The sequence below is a fragment of the Leopardus geoffroyi genome, chromosome D1, assembly GCF_018350155.1.
Source record: "Leopardus geoffroyi isolate Oge1 chromosome D1, O.geoffroyi_Oge1_pat1.0, whole genome shotgun sequence".
Lineage (NCBI taxonomy): Eukaryota > Metazoa > Chordata > Mammalia > Carnivora > Felidae > Leopardus > Leopardus geoffroyi.
Genome location: NC_059329.1, coordinates 99,203,542 through 99,225,751, shown reverse-complemented (window position 1 = coordinate 99,225,751; position 22,210 = coordinate 99,203,542). Strand labels below are relative to the sequence as shown.

The following is a 22,210-nucleotide window of genomic DNA, read 5'->3' as shown; positions in this document are numbered from 1 at the left end:
GGAGCCAAAATGGCCACCATTGATAAAGACAGATTGGACAGGATTGTCCTGTACAGGGGTGTGGGTTGGGCACGGCACAGAGGCGCTATGTCCAAAGCGATGCCAGTCACGCGGGAAACTTACCTATTCTATAATTATATAGATTTATATATTCATCATGGCAGTTTTCTAGCAGACGGTGGTGAGGCATCTTGAGGAAAGGTTGCCTTTTTCTGACTTGCACAGAGATGCCATTCAGAACAACCATGACAAGAAGACTGGTGTGGATGCTGCCACAAAATGCATTTTGGGGTGGCCGGGTGGAGCTTCGGGCCAAAATGGGGTCAGCCTTTCATGAGGCCTTTGCTCTGCCCAGCCACCTCCATGTGTACCGCGGAACAGTTCCGCTGTCGGTCAGGTCGCTGCGTCCGCCTGTCCTGGCGCTGTGATGGGGAGGATGACTGTGCAGACAACAGTGATGAAGAGGACTGTGAGAACACAGGTGGAGTGCCCCAGGGGTACCCCCAGGCCCTTAAACCCGTGATGGGATTGGAGAACAGGGGTGGAAAGAGGATGTTGCTGCTGCCATCGGGCTACAGTGATGCTTTTACTCTGATCTTGCCTGTGGCCTGATTTTGCCCACCCTTCTCGTTACCGGTGTCAAATCCCGGTGTACCTTCTGCAGCCTTATGGCCTGGACCACAGTAGCAGCAGCCTCTCACGTTCTAGCTCATACATGGCCTGTTGCTCTGGCCCTAGTGAGCAGGGACCATTCTCTGTGGCCGGCATCCCCCACCACCCTAGCCACACTGGGTGCTGGACACACAGGCACACTCTCTCAATCTGTCCCACGTCCTCAACATCCCACTGTGGCGTCCTGGGGGGAGAGAACGAATGTAGACATTCAGCCAGCCCTGTCTGAGCTGTTTCCTGCCTTGGACCCCGACCCTCCCACCTTGAGTCTCCTCTGTCTCCAGCTCACCCTGGAAAATGACAGGCTCCCATCCTTTTGTTGACCCAAGCCCTGCCCTGCTGTGACCTGCCTCTCACTCCCTCCCTGCCGGCCCTCCCTCCCTCTCCAGGAAGCCCCCAGTGTGCCTCAGACCAGTTCCTGTGCTGGAATGGGCGCTGCATCGGGCAGAGGAAGCTGTGCAATGGGGTCAACGACTGTGGTGACAACAGTGACGAAGGCCCACAGCAGAACTGCCGTGAGTGTCCCTGGTGGGCGGGCCTGGCCCCTGGTGTGTGGCTGAACCCCACCCATGTGGTTCAAAGAGAATCCTCCCTAGGGATTCTTGCAGCCTCGGGAGCTGTTCTTCGTGGTCCAGGTGGAATGCCAAGTTGGCTGTCTGGGGGAGGATTCTGGGCTCAACTCCCATCTCTGGCTTGGCTGGCACAGGGCCCCGGACGGGTGAGGAGAACTGCAATGTTAACAACGGTGGCTGCGCCCAGAAGTGCCAGATGGTGCGGGGGGCAGTGCAGTGTACCTGCCACACAGGCTACCGGCTTACCGAGGATGGGCACATGTGCCAGGGTGAGCTGGGGCCTGGTTTGGATCAGGGGCAGGATCCTGGGCAGGGGCAGCGGACGGGCAGCTATGTTTCCTCTGGGTCAAACATCTGACGGACGTAACCTCGCTTCATCATCACCCTAGGAGGTGGGGACTGTCCCTTCTGTTTCACAGCTGGGGAAACTGAAGCTCAGAGAGGTTAAGTAACTTACTGATGGCCACAGAGCCGGTGATAGCAGAGTTGGGATTCTAGCCCGGGTCTCCATGCCCTTAAAGCCCTTAACCACTTGTTATATAGCCTTCCCACTAGGCCTGGAAAGTAGATGGGTATGTGGGCCGGGAAGCAACTAGTCAGCCTGGGGGGTTGTCAGGGGGAGGATGGCAGAACGGAGATCTCCTGACCCTGTTCGGTCCTCCCAGATGTGAATGAATGTGCGGAGGAGGGGTATTGCAGCCAGGGCTGCACCAACAGCGAAGGGGCCTTCCAGTGCTGGTGTGAAGCAGGCTACGAGCTCCGGCCCGACCGGCGCAGCTGCAAGGCTCTGGGTAAGGGGTGTTGTCGTTCGGCTAGGTGGGCAGAGGGCCGAGCATAGAGACATCCCGGTGTTCCAGTACTTGGGCATTTGCTGAGAGGTAGAGAGATTTTTCATCTGAGTAAAACGGAGCTGTGAATTGCATTCTGAGCCCCAAGAAAAACTGCTGGGGAGGGGCGGGGAGGGGAGTATGCTCTGGAGGCTCCTACTCTTCTAGTACAGATGCCAACAGTTCTGGACATGGGCAAGGGGCCCCATTCATCAGCTGAGAGCTGGGGATGCATGACGAGGGGTGTCAGGAGCAGCTCTGGAGCCCAGTGGTGACCCCATTTCTATGCCACGTCCCAGGGCCGGAGCCTGTGCTGCTGTTCGCCAATCGCATCGACATCCGGCAGGTGCTGCCGCACCGCTCCGAGTACACATTGCTGCTCAACAACCTGGAGAATGCCATTGCCCTTGATTTCCACCACCGACGCGAGCTTGTCTTCTGGTCAGACGTCACCCTGGACCGGATCCTCCGTGCCAACCTCAATGGCAGCAACGTGGAGGAGGTTGTGTCTACAGGGCTCGAGAGCCCAGGTAGGGAATGAGGCCCTGTGGGGAAGGGCAGGGCCACACCATGTGCAAAGTAACCGGGGAAGGAACAGGATGATGGCTTGTAAACCTTGGGCAGCAGAACATCTCTTTCTTCCAGTGAACTCTTGGATGGAATTCTAGTATAGAAAACATTTTTTAGGAGGCGCCTGGGTGGCTTGGTTGGTTAAGTGTCTGACTCTTCATTTTGGCTCAGGTCATGATCTCACAGTTTGTGGGTTCGAGGCCTGCGTTGGGCTATGTGCTGACAGCTCGGAGCCTCGTTGGGATTCTCTTTCTCCCATTCTCTCTCTCTCTTTCTCAAAAGAAATAAATAAACTTAAAAAAGAAAAAAAAGAAAACATTGAAAACATTTGTTAGTATACATTAATTTTATGGGTTCAGGTTTATAACATTTGCTCATTATTGAGACGTTTTGATGAATGTAATAATTTGAAATCAGAGATTTATGGACAACAGTTACAATTTGCTCTCAGTCTTAGCATTTGTTTTAATTCAGAATTTTGTTTTGATTGCTTAATATTAAGAATATTCTGCTTGACCCACATAGATACATCCAAATGTTTACAGATAAAAAAAGAAAGAAAGAAACAAGAACTCACTCAGTAATCTCAAGCCATTCTACAAGCCAGTGAAGTGGATTAGAATTCGGTACCATGCACACTTGACTCAAATGCTTATGGCACGTCTCGAGTGCCTCTGCAAAACCTTAAGCCACAGTTTGCAAATTCTGGAGCCAGTGTGGTGGGTGTGGGTCAGGGAGCCAGGGTTCAGGATGTGGAATATGGTTGGCTGAGAGGAGGAAATGCCTGACCTTGGACAGCTACTTGACTTCTCTGTACCTTGATTTCTTCATCTCCATGGGGATTTCAGTATCTAGCTCATAGAGTTGTTGTGATGATTATGTAAGTTAGTATATGTCACGTGGTTAGAACACCACCTAACCAAAACCCTGTGCAAGATTTTGCACTTGTTATTGTGGCACAGAGGAGCCCTGGCTGAATCCCTGACCCTTCCTACTGCCTCTTTCCGTCAGGGGGCCTGGCTGTGGATTGGGTCCATGACAAACTCTACTGGACCGACTCAGGAACATCAAGGATTGAGGTGGCGAACCTGGACGGAGCCCATCGGAAGGTGCTGCTGTGGCAAAACCTTGAGAAGCCCCGGGCTATTGCCTTGCACCCCATGGAGGGGTGAGTGAGTTATGTCTCAAGCTCCCAAATCCCTCTTGCACCCCCTAGAGACAGTTCCCAGGCCACCTGGGCCAAACTTTGCTGGGGAGCCTCTTCACAGTGTGGTGTTAACAGCCTGGGCTCTGTACCCAGACACACCTGGATTTGAGTCCTGGTTCTGTAGTAATTGGCTGTGTGGTCTTGGGTCAGTCTATATCTGCCTCCATTTACTCACTTATAATTGGTGAGTAAAAAACATACCTGGTGGGAGCGGGGGGGGGGGTGGTGGCGGCGTGGTGGGGTTTGCCTGGGTGGCTCCGTCAGTTAAGCATCCGACATCAGCCCACGTCATGATTTCACAGTTCATGAGTTTGAGTCCCGCATTGGGCTCTGTGCTGACAGCTGGGAGCCTGGAGCCTGCTTCAGATTCTGTGTCTCCCTCTCTCTCTGCCCCTTCCCGACTCATGCTTTGTCTCTCTCTTTCTCTCAGTCTCTCTCTCTCTCAAAAATAAATATTAAAAAAAGAAAGAGGGGCGCCTGGGTGGCGCAGTCGGTTAAGCGTCCGACTTCAGCCAGGTCACGATCTCGCGGTCCGTGAGTTCGAGCCCCGCGTCGGGCTCTGGGCTGATGGCTCAGAGCCTGGAGCCTGTTTCCGATTCTGTGTCTCCCTCTCTCTCTGCCCCTCCCCCGTTCATGCTCTGTCTCTCTCTGTCCCAAAAATAAATAAACATTGAAAAAAAATTTTTTTTTAAATAAAAAAAGAAAGAAAGAAATGAATAAACATTTGGGGCACCTTGGTGGCTCAGTCAGCTAAGCGTCTGACTTCAGCTAAGGTCATGATCTCAGCACTAGCGAGTTTGAGCCCCGCATTGGGCTCCCTGCTGTCAGCGTGGAGCCTGCTTTGGTTCCTGTCTCCCTCTCTGCCTGCCCCTCTCAAGCTTGTGCTTTCTCTCTCTCAAAAATCAATAAAAACATCAAAAAATTAAAAAAAAAAAAAAAGAAATGAATAAACAGTGAAAAAATTAAAAAAAAAAACAAAACCATGCCTGGACACCTGGCTGGCTCAGTCGGTTGAGCATGCGACCTCAATCTTGGGGTTGTAGGTTCGAGCCCCATGTTGGGTGTAGAGATTACTTTAAAAAGTAAATAAGTAAAATCTCAAAAAAAAAAAAAACCACGTGTACCTTATAGCTGTACGAAGATTAAATGACTCATTTTTAAAGATTGAGGTATAATTGACGTATAACTTTATGTTAGTTTCAGATGTACAACATAATGATTTGTGTATATTGCAGAATAATCACCACAGTAAATCTAGTTAACATCTGTCAACATATAGTGGTTACAACAATTTTTTCTTGTGATGAGAACATTTAAGATCTACTCTCAGCAACTTTCTGGTAATACAATATTGTATTATTAACCATAGTCACCATCCTGTACGTTACATCCCCATGACTTACTTATTATATAACTAGAAGTTTATACCTTTTAACCCCCTTCACCCATTTCACCCCCCAAATGAGATGCATTTTAATTTTTTTTAAATGTTTATTTATGAGAGACAGAGACAAAGACAGAGCACGAGCAGGGGAGGGGCAGAGAGACAGGGAGACACAGAATCCAAAGCAGGCTCCAGGCTCTGAGCTGTCAGCACAGAGCCTAACACGGGGCTTGAACTCACCAACTATGCGATCACGACCTGAGCCGCAGTTGGACGCCTAACCGACTTAGCCACCCAGGCGGCCAAATAAGATGTATTTTAAATTTTTTTTTTTCAACGTTTATTTATTTTTGGGACAGAGAGAGACAGAGCATGAACAGGGGAGGGGCAGAGAGAGAGGGAGACACAGAATCGGAAACAGGCTCCAGGCTCTGAGCCATCAGCCCAGAGCCCGACGTGGGGCTCGAACTCACGGACCGCAAGATCGTGACCTGGCTGAAGTCGGACGCTTAACCGACTGCGCCACCCAGGCGCCCCAATAAGATGTATTTTAAATGGCATAATATACTTAGATAGTGGTAGGTTTTAGTATTTTTATTATTAGTTCATAGGATTGAGCTGAGTTATAAAAATTAATGGTAATTTTTATTATTAGAAAAAAAGTCTCCTTAAATTGAAGTTCTTCTGGTTTATAAAAATTCAATGCAGTCAGTTGAGGGCTGTGTCCTCTAAGTCAGCTGTTTTAAAAACCCTGTGTGAGTGTGAGTGTGTGTGTGTGTGTGTGTGTGTGTGTAAAATACAAAAGGCAGTGATAGAGATTGTGAAAAAGAAAAAAGTATCTGTCCTAACTAATAATATAATATATTGTTAATTCCACAAGGGTTGGGATTTTTGTCTCTTTTGTTCATTGCTATACTCCTACTCCCTAAGACAGAGCCCTGCAGGTACTACCAAAAAAAAAAAAAAAAAAAAAAAAAGGTTAAATGAATAAATGCCCTGCTAGAGACATTTAAATTCAAACATTGAAAAAACACTCTGTGGACTAAACAGAATGTGTCACCTACCAGTTGGGGTCCCCTGGGTTAAATGGATAAAAGACCTCAGTCTGATTGTTATCCTTGTTACTACATGCCTTCTGCTGCCTGTCTCTCAATGTCCTTTCCCTCTTCCTAGTACCATTTACTGGACAGACTGGGGCAACACCCCCCGCATCGAGGCCTCCAGCATGGATGGCTCTGGACGCCGCATCATTGCCGACACTCATCTCTTCTGGCCCAATGGCCTCACCATTGACTATGCTGGGCATCGTATGTACTGGGTGGATGCTAAGCACCATGTCATCGAGAGGGCCAATCTGGACGGGAGTCATCGCAAGGCTGTCATTAGCCAGGGTGAGGCCCTTTCTGCACTCTCCTCCATCTCTCATCCTCCTTCCCCAGTCCCAGCCCCTAGAAGCCTTGGCAGAGGGTGAGATTTGTGCAGTTGCCAGGCCTGGGCCCAGAGCCCATGGCAGGATATGTCTGGACTGAAGTCCTTCTGGACTTTCCCCAGGCCTCCCCCACCCCTTTGCCATCACCGTGTTTGAAGACAGCCTGTACTGGACAGACTGGCACACCAAGAGCATCAACAGTGCTAACAAGTTTACTGGGAAGAACCAGGAGATTATTCGCAACAAACTCCATTTCCCCATGGACATCCACACCTTGCATCCCCAGCGCCAGCCTGCAGGTAAAAAACTACCCACCTGGTAAACCTCTGGTGCCTCTGAGAACCTTCCCTGCACCTGTCACGTTGCCATGGTTTCTGGCAGGGAAGTTTGAGGTTGGCATTGATATGGGCTAATTTCTCCCTCTGCTGGACATTTAGGGTACAACATCGATACTCCTGAAAATCTGCTTCACTGTCATTTAATTCATGCAAACATTTATAGGATATCTCCTATGTCAGGTATTCACTGTGCTTGCAGCTGGGGCAGCTATAAAAAATAAGACATAGTTTCTCCCTCCAGAGAGCTCACACCCTAGCTAAACCCCTACTCACTAGCTTTGGGATGGACTCTGCAACCTTTGGTCTTTCCTGACCCTTTTGCTCTGGGCTCTTTGAACAGGGAAAAACCGCTGTGGGGACAACAATGGAGGCTGCACTCATCTGTGTCTGCCCAGTGGCCAGAACTATACTTGTGCCTGTCCCACTGGCTTCCGCAAGATCAGCAGCCACGCCTGTGCCCAGAGTAAGTGGGTCTGGGACACCTGCCTCATTGGACGTGCCTTGTGACGGTGGGCGGAAGGAACAAGAGATAGGAGTCCAAGGGATTTCCTGTCATGGGGAAGAGCCAGGCTCCTCAGGTAGCCCCTGGAGAGGAAGAACTTAAGAGGCTGATAGCTCTTATATCAAAGCTGAGGCCTGGGGGCTCAGTGGTACTACCCAGTCAAGTATGAATGCCTGCAACCAGGCTCGTGTATCATTCCATCAGGTAGGATGCTTTATCTATAGGTCGCAAGAAGGTTCCAGGCCCTTCTAGAAAGCAGGGGTTTCTATTTTTTTTTAACCTTTAGCCTCACCCTGTTAAAGACTTACTTCCAGCCCCTAAACCACAGAGCCGAGATTAGGACCTCTGGTGATACTCTGCATATGTAGATGCTGGATAAATATGTGTTTAATGAGTGAAAGATAATGGGACACCCCAGTCGCTCCCTGAACTATTTTGGCTTCCACTGAACTGCTGCAGGGTCATTGCTTTGAGACGGTAGCCCTGTCTAGCTCAGAGTCACAGGTGACTTTTCCTAAGAATAGTACAGAGAGGAGTGATCCGGGCATATGACATGACTAACAAGGGACTGAGGGTAGTTCCTCGTATGTCAGCAGCTGCTCTTATTTACTGCTGTGCACCCACTGACCCTCTTATTCCTGATTAAAATCAAATTTCTCTTGGGGTCTGGGTCATTTCCAGAAAGTGAGATCAGGGAAACTATGCAGAGTAACAAGGACTATTTGTTCAACACTCGTTGACTGAGAACCTACTTTCCTTCAATTCTTCTAAGTGCCCAGCTTTTTCCATATTGTCTCAGAGAGGCGCATGAGGTTTCCCCAGGAGCTCCCCCTTAAGGGTTTCCCAGAGCTTAAAAGAAGACACTTGGTGAAGTTAGGCAGGAAGTGCCTTTCCAGGCAGAAATGCATAGTGGGAAATACTCAGACCAGAATGGAGCAAGGGACAGAACAGAGCCAGCCAGGAAGAAGCTGTGTAGGGGAGTGTCCAGAGCTCCTTCTCTGGAGTTAACCTGAGTTCAAGTCCCAGCCCTGGTGCTTTCTAGCGAGAGGAAGCTAGGCAAGTTACTTGACGTCTGTTACCCTCAAGGTGGCTCATCTAGAAAATGAGATTAAGAATGACATAAATCACAAAGAGTTGCTATGAGAATAGAGGAGACAAGGCAGGAAGTCATGGTTGGCTAAAGTTGGTGAAGAGAAGAGCAAGAGAGAGGATCTAGGAGATGGAGTAGAGCAGCAGCGGCCCGAAGCCGAAACAGAAGTCCGTGAGGTCGGCTGGGGGCTGATGGTGATCTAGCCAGTGCACCGGAAGAAGCTGAGCAAAGAGGAGAGACAAGGAGATGGAAGCTGACAGATGCTTAAACAGGATGCGCTTCTGGGCCCTGGCGGGAGTCTGCTTCCTAGGCCATTGATCCTAAAGTCTGAGTCTGTCAGCATGGGCTGCCAAAGGCTCACAGGGGACCTGAGGTGTGAAGAGTAGGGGACAAAGGGCACCAGATCCCAGGAAGTGTGATTGAACCAGATGTCACACAGGTGAGCGTCTGTGTCTGTCACTGTTACTGGATTTAGAGCATTAAAAGAAGACCCCTTTCGGCCTTTGATCAGGTCTTGACAAGTTCCTGCTTTTTGCCCGAAGGATGGACATCCGTCGGATCAGCTTCGACACAGAGGACCTGTCCGACGATGTCATCCCACTGGCTGACGTGCGCAGTGCTGTGGCCCTTGACTGGGACTCCCGGGATGACCACGTGTACTGGACAGATGTCAGCACTGACACCATCAGCAGGGCCAAGTGGGATGGAACAGGACAGGAGGTAGGGCCCACCGAGGGCACAGGCCCTTGGGGAGGGCAGAGATTGAGGGGTGGAATCCACCCTGTCCTGGGTAAAGGCTTCCCATACCTTTGCCAACCTTGAGAATTGGTACAGTTGGGTCCCAGAGCTGAGGTACAAGTCCTCAGCTTTGCTTGAACAAAGTTTGGTGATACAGCTTTGCTTCCTGTCCAGGTGGTGGTAGATACCAGTTTGGAGAGCCCAGCAGGCCTGGCCATTGATTGGGTCACCAACAAGCTATACTGGACAGATGCAGGTATGTACAGGGCAGCCATGGCCGGGCTGTGTGGGATTCCTCTTATTAAAATTCTGGTCTCAGGTACAAGGGGCCCAGTGCCCCTCCTAGACCACTTGTCTTGGCCTGAAGTTCTTGGTAGGTCAGAGGTGGTGGGGCTGCTGCAGAGCTGAAGCTAGATGCTCATAGCTGAGGATTTGGCATTTGCCAATCAAATGGCAGCTCCTGCCGCTGTGTAGCTGGTGCTCAAGAATGTTTTGAGGCATTTCAGATAAGGAAACTATGCCCTGTGGTTTTCGTTCTATTACTGTCTTAATAAAACAGGTATTGTCGATGAGCCAGGTGAGTGAGTGTGGCAGGTAAGAGGGATGCCTTATACCAGAGCGCCTCCAAGTGTGGTTCTTGGACCCGGAGCAGCATCTTCTCCAAATTCAGTTCACTAAACATCCGTTGCTCATCTATCGTAAAATATTTCCTGAGTGTTTACTGCGTGCCAGGCTCTGGGCTGGGAGTGGAAGGTAGTCGGGTGAACGACCAAGCATAGAGTTAATATCTTTGCCCCCGATTTCTTGGTAGGTACAGACCGGATTGAAGTGGCCAACACAGATGGCAGCATGAGGACAGTTCTCATCTGGGAGAACCTTGATCGTCCCCGTGATATCGTGGTGGAACCCATGGGCGGGTGAGCACCTGTTCCTTTGGGACGAGCTCCACCTGTCCCACAGCCAGGAGCACTAGAGAGGAGTCTGGAGGTTAGCAAGAGCAGCCAGATGTTATGGGCACACCAAGGCAGCAAGGGCAGCTACAGAAACCACAGAAGGCAGTGACAACTCTTTCTCCCCGGTGGACAAGGAAACCTTTTACATTTTTTCCTCTCGGAGCGCCTGGGTGGCTCAGTCAGTTAAGTGTCCGATTTGGGCTTGGGTCATGATCTTGCAGTTTGTGGGTTCGAGCCTCGCGTTGGGTTCTGTGCTAACAGCTCAGAGCCTGGAGCCTGCTTCAGGTTCTACGTCTCCCTCTCTCTCTGCCCCTCCCCTGCTCACGCTGTCTGTCTGTCTCTCTCTCTCTCTCTCTCTCAAATAAATAAACATTAAAAAATTAAAATTTCTCTCTTTTTTTTTGGTCTGCTTACAAAAGTAACTCATTGTAAGTAAATAAAACAAATAAGTAAATAAATCTGTAGGAAGTGAAGATTGCCTATAATCTCACTTTCCGGCAGTAACCATTGCTAACAGTTAACAGTTAAGGGTATTTTTCCAGATTTTCTTTTATGTGCATATATACATTTTGTGGTGGTGGTGGTGATTTTGGATCTACAGCAATGGCATACTGTTTTGTAACTTGTCTTTTTTCACTTAGTTATAAATCTTGACTATCTTTCCATTTGATAATATAGAGTTATCTTGTTCTGTCTTTTTTCAAAGTTTATTTATTTATTTATTTATTTATTTATTTATTTATTTAAAGAGAGCATGCATGTGCACGAGCAGGGGAGGGGGCAGAGAGAGAGAGAGGGAGAGAGAGAATCCCAAGCAGGCTCCATGCTGTTAGCCCGATGTGGGGCTTCATCCCATGAACTGTGAGGCCATGACCTGAGCTGAAATCAAAAAAGTTGGATGCTTCACTGACTGAACCTCCCAGATGCCCTTTGTTCTTCTTAATGGTTATATAGAATTCTGCTAAATTTACATACCATAACTATTTAACCCATCCAATCAAGGAAAGATTGTTTATACCCCATTCTTACTTGCCTTCTTTCTTTATTCCCACATAAGACCTTATTTGCTAAACACTCCTTGAGCCCTTAGGCTCTGCTTTTATTAAAACCCCAGGGACCCTTTCGATAGTGATAGAAGATAAGAGACTTTCAGAGACAACTCTGAGCCCAGGATGGGGCTGGGAGCTGAGGCAGGAGGCTGGGGCAGCTATCGCAAGCAGAAACACTGAAACCCTAGGCACCCTGAATCCCCACTGGGTGTTGTTAACTAGAAGGCTGGTAAGACCTTCCTTGCCTGTGCCCAGGTACATGTATTGGACTGACTGGGGTGCAAGCCCCAAGATTGAACGAGCTGGCATGGATGCCTCGGGCCGCCAGGTCATCATCTCTTCCAATCTGACCTGGCCTAACGGATTAGCCATTGACTACGGGTCCCAGCGGCTTTACTGGGCAGATGCCGGCATGAAGACCATTGAATTTGCTGGTCTGGATGGCAGCAAGAGGAAGGTAAGGGTGGCGGTAAGGCATCCCCTCACAACCCAGACAACCTCTAGGACAGCTTTCCCTGGCTGGCAGCTGGGAGGACCCAGGGGCAATGGGACCAGCGTTAAGGCATGTGCTGTTCCTTTGAAGCTGTGACTGCCTTCCAGAGCAGAGGAGGGATGGATGGGGGATTATTGCATGATGATGAAGGGAAACTAGGGATTTGTGTAGATGGTGGGCTGGGGGTATAAGTGCACAGATGGTATAACCATCACAGCTAACACGATTTAATCACCAATTGCATCCTCGACCCGTGATCGCTCTCTTTCTTTTTGTTATTGTTTATTGGTATAATTTCAAACTTACAGTAAAGTTGTAAGGATAGTCAAATTGTTGAACCATTCTCTTTCTGTCTATACACACACACGTGCATATTATTATTTTTCTGAACCATCAGAGATTAAATTGGAGACGTCCTGCCCTTGACCCCAAAATACTTCAATTTCCTAAGAACAAGAACATTGTCTTTAGTAACCATGGTGCAGTGATCAAAATCGGGAAATTTAACATTGATACCATATTACTGTCTAATTCACGGTCCATATTCAATTTCACTACCAATTGCCCCAATAATGTCCTTTAATAGCTTTTTCCCCCCTTTTTTCTTTCTTAGGCCAGGATGCAATCCCAGATCACAACTGTGTTTAGTAATCATGTATCTTTAACCTGTAATCTGGAACACTTCCTCATAATTATTTAACCCATCCAGTCAAGGAAATAAGTCCCTTCTAGGCCTGTCTTGATCTTTGTATTTTTAAAGAGTAAATGCCAGTTATTTTGTAAAATGTCCCTCAATTTGTCTGATGTCTCCTTGTAATTAGATTCAGATTATGTATTTGGGGCAGGAATACTACATTAAATAAAGTCGTGTCCTGAGTTCTCAGTGTGTCTCATCAGCAGGCACAGATGTCCGCTTATCCCATTTTGTGGTACTAACTTTGCGTGGTTCCGGTGGTGTCCACTGTGAAGTTGCTGTTTTTCCTTTTGTAATTAATAAGTAACTCGTGCAGAGATATTTTGACATTATGTAAATCATACGTGGTCTTTTACAATCATCACACAACCCTTGGAGCCAGGCACTGTCATGGTCATATCCTAGATTGGCAAACCAAAGGTCAGAGAGATTTTATAACCAGCTCTTGCTCAAGGTCACATAGCAGATGATAGTAGAAGAACTCCAACCTGACTCCACACCTGAGCTCTTGACCACTGTTCTGTGCTATCGGGCCTGGATGGGGGATGACACAAGTGCGGGGGCCCTGGCAGGTGCTGATTGGAAGCCAGCTCCCCCACCCCTTTGGGCTGACCCTGTATGGAGAGCGCATCTATTGGACTGACTGGCAGACCAAGAGTATACAGAGTGCAGACCGGCTGACAGGACTGGACCGGGAGACCCTGCAGGAGAACTTGGAGAACCTTATGGACATCCATGTCTTCCACCGCCGGCGGCCCCCAGGTGAGCGGCCCTTGCCTGCACCGGCTATTCCTTGGTCCTCCTTTGCCATAGACGTCACCATTGATTCCCCCTCCTTCTCCCTACCCAGTGTCCACGCCATGTGCTATGGAAAATGGTGGCTGTAGCCATCTGTGTCTTCGGTCCCCAAATCCAAGTGGCTTCAGCTGTACCTGCCCCACGGGCATCAACCTGATGCCCGATGGCAAGACCTGCTCACCGGGTGAGTTTGAGCATCACAGACCTGGATAGAGCTTCTCTAGGAGGGGCAGTGGCTCTATTCCTTCCCTGTAGAGGGACTCCAGTTTGGCTGAGAAACCGTGGGTCCTGGTACTCTGAGAGGCATGGGGGAGACCAAGAAGTTTTACAAAAAAAGGAGAAGTCCAGGGACGCCTGGGTGGCTCAGTTGGTTAAATGTCCAACTTTGGCTCAGGTGATGATCTCATAGCTCGTGAATTTGAGCCCCGCGTCAGGCTCTGTGCTGACAGCTCAGAGACTGGAGCCTGCTTCTGATTCTGTATCTCCCTTTCTCTCTGCTCCTCCCCCATTCATGCTCTGTCTCTCTCCGTCTCTCAAAAATAAATAAACGTAAAAAAAAAGAAAAAAGGAGAAGCCCAGGAAGCGGCCCAGGGGACCAGGTAGACAGGATCATAGGCAGAGTCTAATTGGTTCTTATGGTGTCTCTATGCGTATTAGAAAAAGATGCTCTGTTCTCAGACACTTTCACTGTTGGAAAATTGTCATAATATACTGGTTTGGTTAGAACAAGTCACTTTAGTTCTGTGTGCCCATAGCTGGTATAATACATATTAAAACATATGATCTCTCCAATGTCATTGTACCTCCATTGGAGGTGGTGCTTTTGTGAGCGTACAAGGTATGTGACAACCCTTTTGGAGGGTCCCAGAAGTAGGGCCTGGTGCAGCCGCCCGGATGTTAGCAGTTGACGTTTCTCCCTAGAGGATGCTACATGGCAGGCTGCATTTGAAACCTAACTTTCTTGGGAATTTGAATGAGAAAGGATCTGTGAATCGGGCCTGCCAGGTTATAGGGAGAGCCCTCTTTAACTTAACATGAAGTTTTTCCAACCTCATGGTAAAAGTTCCTTCAAAGGGAGTCACTTCCACATATTAACAAAGAGTTGTCATTTATGATATGTGTCAGGCCTAGTGCTGAGTGCTTTCTGTGCATGATCTCTTTTAATCCTGCAGATACCCTGCTATTATCCCCATTCTACAGATGAGGAAGCGGAGGCTTAAACAATTTAAATCACTTGCCCAAGATAACACAACTAGAAACTGACAGGGACAGGCATAAACTCAAGTTTGCCTTGCTTCAGATCCTCTTGCTGGCTACACTAGGGTGACTGTCCTCTTTCTTTTTCTCCCCACCTGGGCAGGCATGAACAGTTTCCTCATCTTCGCCAGGAGAGTAGACATACGCATGGTCTCCTTGGACATCCCTTATTTTGCCGATGTGGTGGTACCTATCAACATTACCATGAAGAACACCATTGCCATTGGAGTGGATCCCCAGGAAGGTCTGTGTGGCCCTGCCCTCTGTCCCTTACCTACTGCAACTGCAATTCTTCCTCCCCCACCACCTGTTTCCTGCTAAGAGCCTGAGGCTCCCTGTTCCCTCTGGCACAGCCCTGCCCCCATCTCCACAACACTTTCTCTTTGGTAATGAAGGCATGGTTTGGGGCGTTCCTTTCCACCTCTGCCAAGAACTTTTACTGCTATGATATTTCCATATTTCCCTTGGTTTCCTCTGCTCAGCAGTATGGGGCTCTCTGACATGCCCTGGTGTCTCAGAGCATGAGTCCGCTGGGGGTGTCCATTGGAGAGGTGAGGGTCCGGGCTGAGCCAAGCCTTTCCTTTCCAGGAAAGGTGTACTGGTCAGACAGTACACTGCACAGCATCAGCCGTGCTGATCTGGAAGGCTCACAGCATGAGGACATCATCACCACAGGTGAGCCTTGCTCCCAGCCCCGGGACCATGTGTCTGGCTACAGAGCTGGGGAAATAGCCCATCTGTTTTAAGGCAGGAGCCAGTGTGTGCTCTTGACTTCCTGCAGGGCTGCAAACCACAGATGGGCTCGCAGTGGATGCCATTGGCCGGAAAGTGTACTGGACAGACACGGGAACCAACCGGATTGAAGTGGGCAACTTGGATGGGTCCATGAGGAAAGTGCTGGTGTGGCAGAACCTTGACAGCCCCCGGGCCATTGTGCTGTACCACGAGATGGGGTGAGAGCCTGGGGTGAGAGCCGGCTCTGCAGTTCTGGGCAGGGGTTGGGAGCTGGCTCAGCTGGGGCCCTGGCAGGTGTGAAAGTGGGCTATGAAGTGCAAGTGTGCCCCACCTCCCTGGGGCTGTTCCACTCCTCGTGACTCAGGGTGGTAGGATGATATAGAGGTAAAAAGCACCAGCCTTGGAGTCAGGAACCCAGGATGCATCTTTAACCTCTGATCCTCAGTTTCCTCACCTGTAAATGGAGGAGATAATGAAAATGTATATACCCCATGGCTCTTGCGAGACCTAAGTGAGGCAGTACATGGGAAGTTCTTTTTTTTTTTTTTTTTCACTTGTGGTAAAAAACAATATAAAATTTATCATCTCAACCATTAAAAAAAATTTTTATAATCTTTATTTTTGAGAGAGAGAGACAGAGTGAGAGCAGGGGAGGAACGGAGAGAGAGGGAGACACAGAATCTGAACAGGCTCCAGGCTCTGAGCTGTCAGCACAGAGCCCCGGCATGGGGCTCGAACCCATGAACCATGAGATCATGACCTGAGCCGAAGTCGGACGCTCAACTGACGGAGCCACCCAGGCACCCCTTAACCATTTTTTAACTGTATAGCTCAGTATAGTAGATTCACCTTATGGTGAAACAGATCTTCAGAACTTTTTCATCTTGCAAATCTGAAACTCTAAGCCCATAAACAACAACTCCACCTTTTGCATAAAATACTTTTTGCAGTGTTTGGCATATTGTCAGTACTTACAGTGTTTAGGGGCTCTGGACATAACAGCTAGTATTTTTCCTTGCCCAGGTTCATGTACTGGACAGACTGGGGGGAGAATGCCAAGCTAGAACGGTCTGGAATGGATGGCTCAGACCGGACTGTGCTCATCAGCAACAACCTAGGATGGCCCAATGGTCTGACCGTGGACAAGGCCAGTTCCCAACTGCTCTGGGCTGATGCCCACACTGAGGTGAGGATACTGCTCCTGTTGCTTCCCGGAAGCCTGGGAAGACAGGAGAGGACTGTTGAGGATCTCCACTCAGGGCTTCCGGTCCACTCACGGCCACCCCCCACCCTCTCCTTCCTCTACAGCGAATTGAGGCCGCTGACCTGAACGGCGCCAGTCGGCATACGCTGGTATCTCCCGTGCAGCACCCATATGGCCTCACCCTGCTTGGCTCCTATATCTACTGGACTGACTGGCAGACCCGTAGCATCCACCGTGCCGACAAGGGTACTGGCAGCAATGTCATCCTGGTGAGGTCCAACCTGCCAGGCCTCATGGACATCCAGGCCGTAGACCGGGCACAGCCACTGGGTGAGAGAACCCCCTAGGGCTGTGAGCCACAGCTGGCTTTCCGGGGTGGGGGGGCGGGGGGGGGGTATCTCAGTGACAGAGATACATCCAGAGCACAGTGATCCTTTTAGAATCTCAGAGACAAGGACCTACCTAAGCCCCCTTCCTGGATCAGGCTTTGTTCCTTCTGGGTGTGGCTGGTGCTATAACTACATGATGCTGTCACACCTTCAAAGGACTTCTACCTCATCCCTGTTGGGTACCAAATTCTGTCACTTAGAACAGCAGAGAATCAGGCAACTAGGGCCATTGTAAGATTCCCACAGTATTCCAGGCTGGGTGTCAAAGCTCATGTTCTCGCCTCACCAGGTTTTAACAAATGCGGCTCTAGAAATGGCGGCTGCTCCCACCTCTGCTTGCCTCGGCCCTCGGGGTTCTCCTGTGCCTGCCCCACTGGCATCCAGCTGAAGGGAGATGGGAAGACCTGTGATCCCTCTCCCGAGACCTACCTACTCTTCTCCAGCCGCGGCTCCATCCGGCGTATCTCGCTGGACACCAGCGACCACACAGATGTGCACGTCCCCGTCCCTGAGCTCAACAATGTCATCTCCCTGGACTATGACAGTGTGGATGGAAAGGTCTATTACACAGATGTATTCCTGGATGTTATCAGGTAGGAATATCCCTGAAACCTCCAGAGGACACAGATCTGTGTTTGATCCCTGACGGGGTGAGGTTATGGTCTCTGTTGACCTCTAAATAGACTGAGTGATTTGGCAGCTTGGATAGTGAGTTCCGATCCTGACTTGTTTGCTTATCACTCATAACAGAGTTTAAATTTGATGTTTTTGTTTGTTTGCTTATTTGTTTCCAGATTAGCAGAGAAGCCCAGTATGTAAAATGGACATGTCAGGCTGGGGACCTGGAGCCTTTACCTCACCATTGGGCCCTGTGGGGGCTCCAAGGATCCCCTAAAACTCATTGATGAGTAGGCCATGTAACTAAACCATGTATCTGTATTATAATACAGGAGCCCTGGCCAAATGCCAAGGCTTGTGATGGTTTCCAAGGTTGTGTTTTTGTGGTTTTAAAAATATTTTTTGTTTTATTTTACTTTTTATTATTCCTTCCATTTTTTTTTACCCCACCATAGCTGAGGAATGTGATTCCTCCCACTAGTGTGAGGGGTTTACCATGACAGAGATTCTCACGTGAAAGAATAGGGGCATTCCCTGCAGTTATCTCTGAGGGGTGTATTAGGGTCTCATGCTGGGGACAGGTGGGAATACATAGTTTAGAGAAGTCCCCTAAATGTTTGTGACATACCCCCACCCTGGTGTAGGGCTAATGGAAAAATGTACAGGTAGGTTTTGACAAATTTGCCTTTCTTATAATTACCACCTAGTAATCTTTATCCCTAAGGTATATAGGGAATTACTAACCCATCTTCTGTAAGACATGGGCCCAAGCATCCACTGTTAATACCAGGAAATACTCTGTCCTCCCAAGAATTTTTTATTCATTAATTCTGCTAATATTTTGAGTACCTACTGTTCTAGATGCTGAGGAATGTACTTACAGAGATGTGGTCTCTGCCCTTCTGGAGCCTCTAGTAGGGATCCAATTATGGGAACATGGATTAAAGGGACTTCAGTCTATTTCTGGTCAATCCGGTCAGCCACCCAACCCTGAGCTGTTCCCTCAGGCGAGCAGATCTGAATGGCAGCAACATGGAGACAGTGATCGGGCGTGGCCTGAAGACCACCGACGGGCTGGCAGTAGACTGGGTGGCCAGGAATCTGTACTGGACAGATACGGGCCGAAATACCATTGAGGCATCAAGGCTAGATGGTTCCTGCCGCAAAGTGCTGATCAACAATAGCCTGGATGAGCCTCGGGCCATTGCCGTTTTCCCCAGGAAGGGGTAAGTTTATGGCCAGTAGAAAAGAGACCCAGGGAAGAAGGGCCTGATGAAGGGTCCCTTGGAAGATGCCTTTGTATTCATGGTATCAGCGTGTCCCCTGTATTCTGTCAACCTCTGGTACCATCTTCCCATGCCTTGGTGATGATGGCAGTGTTGTACCTTAGGTACCTCTTCTGGACAGACTGGGGCCACATTGCCAAGATTGAGCGGGCAAACTTGGACGGCTCTGAGCGGAAGGTCCTCATCAACACAGACCTGGGTTGGCCCAATGGCCTTACCCTGGACTATGATACCCGCAGGTGGGAATCCTGTCCCAGTTGCTTTCTGGAAATTGGGTGGGCACAGGAGAAGATGGTTGAGATTCAGATAGTGAAAACAAAAGAAAAATAGAAAGTTCCTTGGTAGGTGAGGAGGGAAAAAGCAGTGAGAAGGATGAGGGAACATATTTTTAGAGCAAAGGTTGCTGAATACAGCCCTCAATCCTCAGATGGATTTTGTTTGTGTGGTTTATATGTTTTTGATTTGAGTGTCTTTAGCAGAGCATGTCCTCTGGCTGGACCACACGTCCCATGACCCCTTACTTGTCGGAGGCTGATTTTTTGCGCTTGTTGCTTTTCTGATCCCTTTGCTCATTGGAATTTGCAACTCCTTGCCTAGATAAAAAATGCTAAAGGGCAGGAAAAGAGGGTGAAAGGGGATTTGAGGCAGTTTCTCTTTCTGCCCGCAGAAGAAGGGAAAGGAATCTAAGTCACCTGGAGAGTTGGGATAACCTCAATGAGCTCCTTATAGACCAAGATCTCTTCCTTAAAGAGTGTTCATAAGAATTTCGGCTTAGATTGTTGGGAAGGAGCCAAAGGGTGATCAGGTTGCTGAAGATGAGCCTGCAGGGTGGCTCTTCAGAGGTCACTAGGCTTTCTACCCCGCCCCACACAGCTCTGGCCCCCCATTTGAGTCCCCAGCTTCCCCTCTTCAGCATTGGGACTTGCAATGACCTCTCATCAAGGGTGCTTTATGACCGCTCACAGCACCTACTAGTTAGCTCAGGAGGGAACAGATAGCTCCTTGCGGGGAAGGACTAGGCTTCTTGGCAAGCATTTTGAGCAGCCCTCTTCTCACTTTTCCTTCTCAGGATCTATTGGGTGGACGCCCATCTGGACCGGATTGAGAGCTCTGACCTCAATGGGAAGCTACGGCAGGTGTTAGTCAGCCACGTGTCCCACCCCTTTGCTCTCACTCAGGTACTGGCTCAGGAGAGAGGTAACTAAACCTCCTTGACCGGGGGTGTTTCCTCGAGGTTCCAAGTTGGGAGCCTCAACCCTAGTTGCTACTTAACGATCCTGCTACGGAAGCTCATTTTAGGGGTATTTCCTGTACACTGAAGCCTTGCCACCATGTGCCTGCTACTCCTGCAACACCACTCCATGTTCTAGCATTTGAAGGAGTGGCTCTCAAATGTAGGTTCCTGGGCCTTGGCATAAAAAGAATCTACTTCATGAGGGTCGGGCCCAGGAATGTGCATTTTAACAGGGTCTGTAGTTGATCCTAGTGCTGTGTTCCCAATATCTGAGTCCAGGCAGCTGGCTTAGTGGCAGTAGGTTGCAGTGGCTAAGAGCCAGAGTTTTGAGGCAGCCAGCCAGTTGGTACATGCTTACTGAGTACCTCTAATCTGCCAGCTCCATGGGTTCAAGCTCTGCCTGCATCATTGAATGACTGCGACTTTGGATAGGATGCTGAACCTCTCTAATACCTGTAAAATAAGCGGGTTTAATAATAGTGTCCTCCTGAAATATACACAAAGCATCAGCACAGTATCTGGCACTCAGTGCGTGTTATTTTTAATCTTTTTAATTATCACTGGCTATCATTTTTGAGTTCTTATCCTGTAAAATAATTCAGGGAAGGGAAAGAGGAGATCTATCAAGCCTGGAGCCACAACAGGGATTCTCAATTATTTAAAAATCCTTGTTCTTTTTTGACAAACTTCCACTTATCTGTCTTGTATATCATATCCTACCAGCCAGTAAAAGTTTGGCTCTACTTAACAATGAGTTCCCCACCCCCGTACTCCAAATGTAAAACTATAGGATGATAATGAATGTGGTTTTTCAATCTGTAAGTTTCCCCTGGGGTTTCTGATGTATACCTGGAAGCAGGAGGGGAACCACCTGCATTGCCCTCCCCACCCCTGGTTGAGAATCTCAGGATCACTAAATTAGAAGGCAGCTTCCCCTAGGGACACCTGTGTGGCTCAGTCGGTTAAGCGACCGACTCTTGGTATCGGCTCAGGTCATGATCTCACGGTTTGTGGGTTCGAGCTCTGCCTCACTGTTAGCTCAGAGCCTGCTTGGGATTCCCTCTCTCTGCCCCTCCCCTGATCATGCTCTCTCTCTCAAAAAAAAATAATAAATTTTTTTTAATGTTTATTTATTTTTGAGAGAGAAAGACGGAGCCACGGAATCCGAAGCAGGCTCCAGGCTCTGAGCTGTCAGCACAGAGCTTGACGTGGGGCTCGAACTCACCAACTGTGAGATCATGACCTGAGCTGACGTCAGACACTTAACCAACTGAGCCACCCAGGGGCCCCTAAATAAATAAACATTTTCAGAAGGTAGCTTCCCCTAGAAGTAACCAGAGGATTTGGGCCAGGGCTCTTTGTGAAGGGCCCAGAAGAGCAGCGACCTTAGAAGGACCCCCTGGCCCTAAGTTACTCCTATTTGCCAGGTACAAGAACTCATTTATTCATTGAGCCACTCAGTCAACTGACTGGGGATGAAGTGTTAGTACTGGAAATTGAGAAAGAAATGAAAGACATTTCTGTCCTGGAAGAACTTTATCTTACATGTCAGACATGTAAACAAATGACTGTGGAGTGCCAAAACTCACTTGTAGAAGGCACAGAAAAGCATGGAGGAATGAATCCCATACGGACTGGGGGAGATTTCCTGGACACTGCGATATGGGGGACACACAGAAGTTGGCATGCTGGATAAGAGACACAGGGCATTTCAGCAGAGGGCGTACACATACTAAAGCACAGAAGCTGTCCCTGAGGTCAGACTGTTGAATAATATTTACTCTTTATGGGGTTTCCCTGTTGAGTAGCAGGACAGGTGGATCTACTGGACAGACTGGCAGACCAAGTCAATCCAGCGTGTCGACAAGTACTCAGGCCGGAGCAAGGAGACGGTGTTGGCGAATGTGGAAGGGCTCATGGATATCATTGTGGTTTCTCCTCAGCGGCAGACAGGTGGGCCCCTGGGTCCCGAGCCTGCTTGCTTCCTTACCATCAGTGGGGTGGTTGATCATCCCAGCGACTGTATTAACAGTCCCTGAGTTAACAGACTGAGACGTTAGAGCCACAGGAGAGCCTTTTGGTTCCCATTTTAAGCTCTTCGACCTTTTCAGCCCCATGTGGTTATGCCCCTTCTGCCTTACTGTCCCTTGGAGTGAGGTAGCCGTGGAGCT

The 22,210-nt window shown here is 49.0% G+C and overlaps 1 protein-coding gene across 1 annotated transcript in view; it reads left to right on the top strand.

The window, feature by feature from the left end:
- The window catches only part of LRP4 (LDL receptor related protein 4), a 55,784-nt gene that overhangs the window by 16,556 nt on the left and 17,018 nt on the right, over positions 1 to 22,210 (top strand). The window contains exons 8-32 of the mRNA XM_045486748.1: positions 356 to 481; positions 1,062 to 1,187; positions 1,379 to 1,513; positions 1,910 to 2,035; positions 2,371 to 2,601; positions 3,653 to 3,809; positions 6,406 to 6,623; positions 6,784 to 6,960; positions 7,340 to 7,462; positions 9,103 to 9,311; positions 9,504 to 9,585; positions 10,141 to 10,246; positions 11,587 to 11,788; positions 13,091 to 13,280; positions 13,369 to 13,500; positions 14,677 to 14,817; positions 15,162 to 15,248; positions 15,355 to 15,526; positions 16,332 to 16,494; positions 16,617 to 16,842; positions 17,191 to 17,494; positions 18,527 to 18,745; positions 18,910 to 19,044; positions 19,875 to 19,983; positions 21,848 to 21,992. Of these exons, the coding sequence (XP_045342704.1) occupies positions 356 to 481; positions 1,062 to 1,187; positions 1,379 to 1,513; positions 1,910 to 2,035; positions 2,371 to 2,601; positions 3,653 to 3,809; positions 6,406 to 6,623; positions 6,784 to 6,960; positions 7,340 to 7,462; positions 9,103 to 9,311; positions 9,504 to 9,585; positions 10,141 to 10,246; positions 11,587 to 11,788; positions 13,091 to 13,280; positions 13,369 to 13,500; positions 14,677 to 14,817; positions 15,162 to 15,248; positions 15,355 to 15,526; positions 16,332 to 16,494; positions 16,617 to 16,842; positions 17,191 to 17,494; positions 18,527 to 18,745; positions 18,910 to 19,044; positions 19,875 to 19,983; positions 21,848 to 21,992 (4,041 nt within the window). The remainder of the gene's footprint in view (positions 1 to 355; positions 482 to 1,061; positions 1,188 to 1,378; positions 1,514 to 1,909; positions 2,036 to 2,370; positions 2,602 to 3,652; positions 3,810 to 6,405; positions 6,624 to 6,783; positions 6,961 to 7,339; positions 7,463 to 9,102; positions 9,312 to 9,503; positions 9,586 to 10,140; positions 10,247 to 11,586; positions 11,789 to 13,090; positions 13,281 to 13,368; positions 13,501 to 14,676; positions 14,818 to 15,161; positions 15,249 to 15,354; positions 15,527 to 16,331; positions 16,495 to 16,616; positions 16,843 to 17,190; positions 17,495 to 18,526; positions 18,746 to 18,909; positions 19,045 to 19,874; positions 19,984 to 21,847; positions 21,993 to 22,210) is intronic.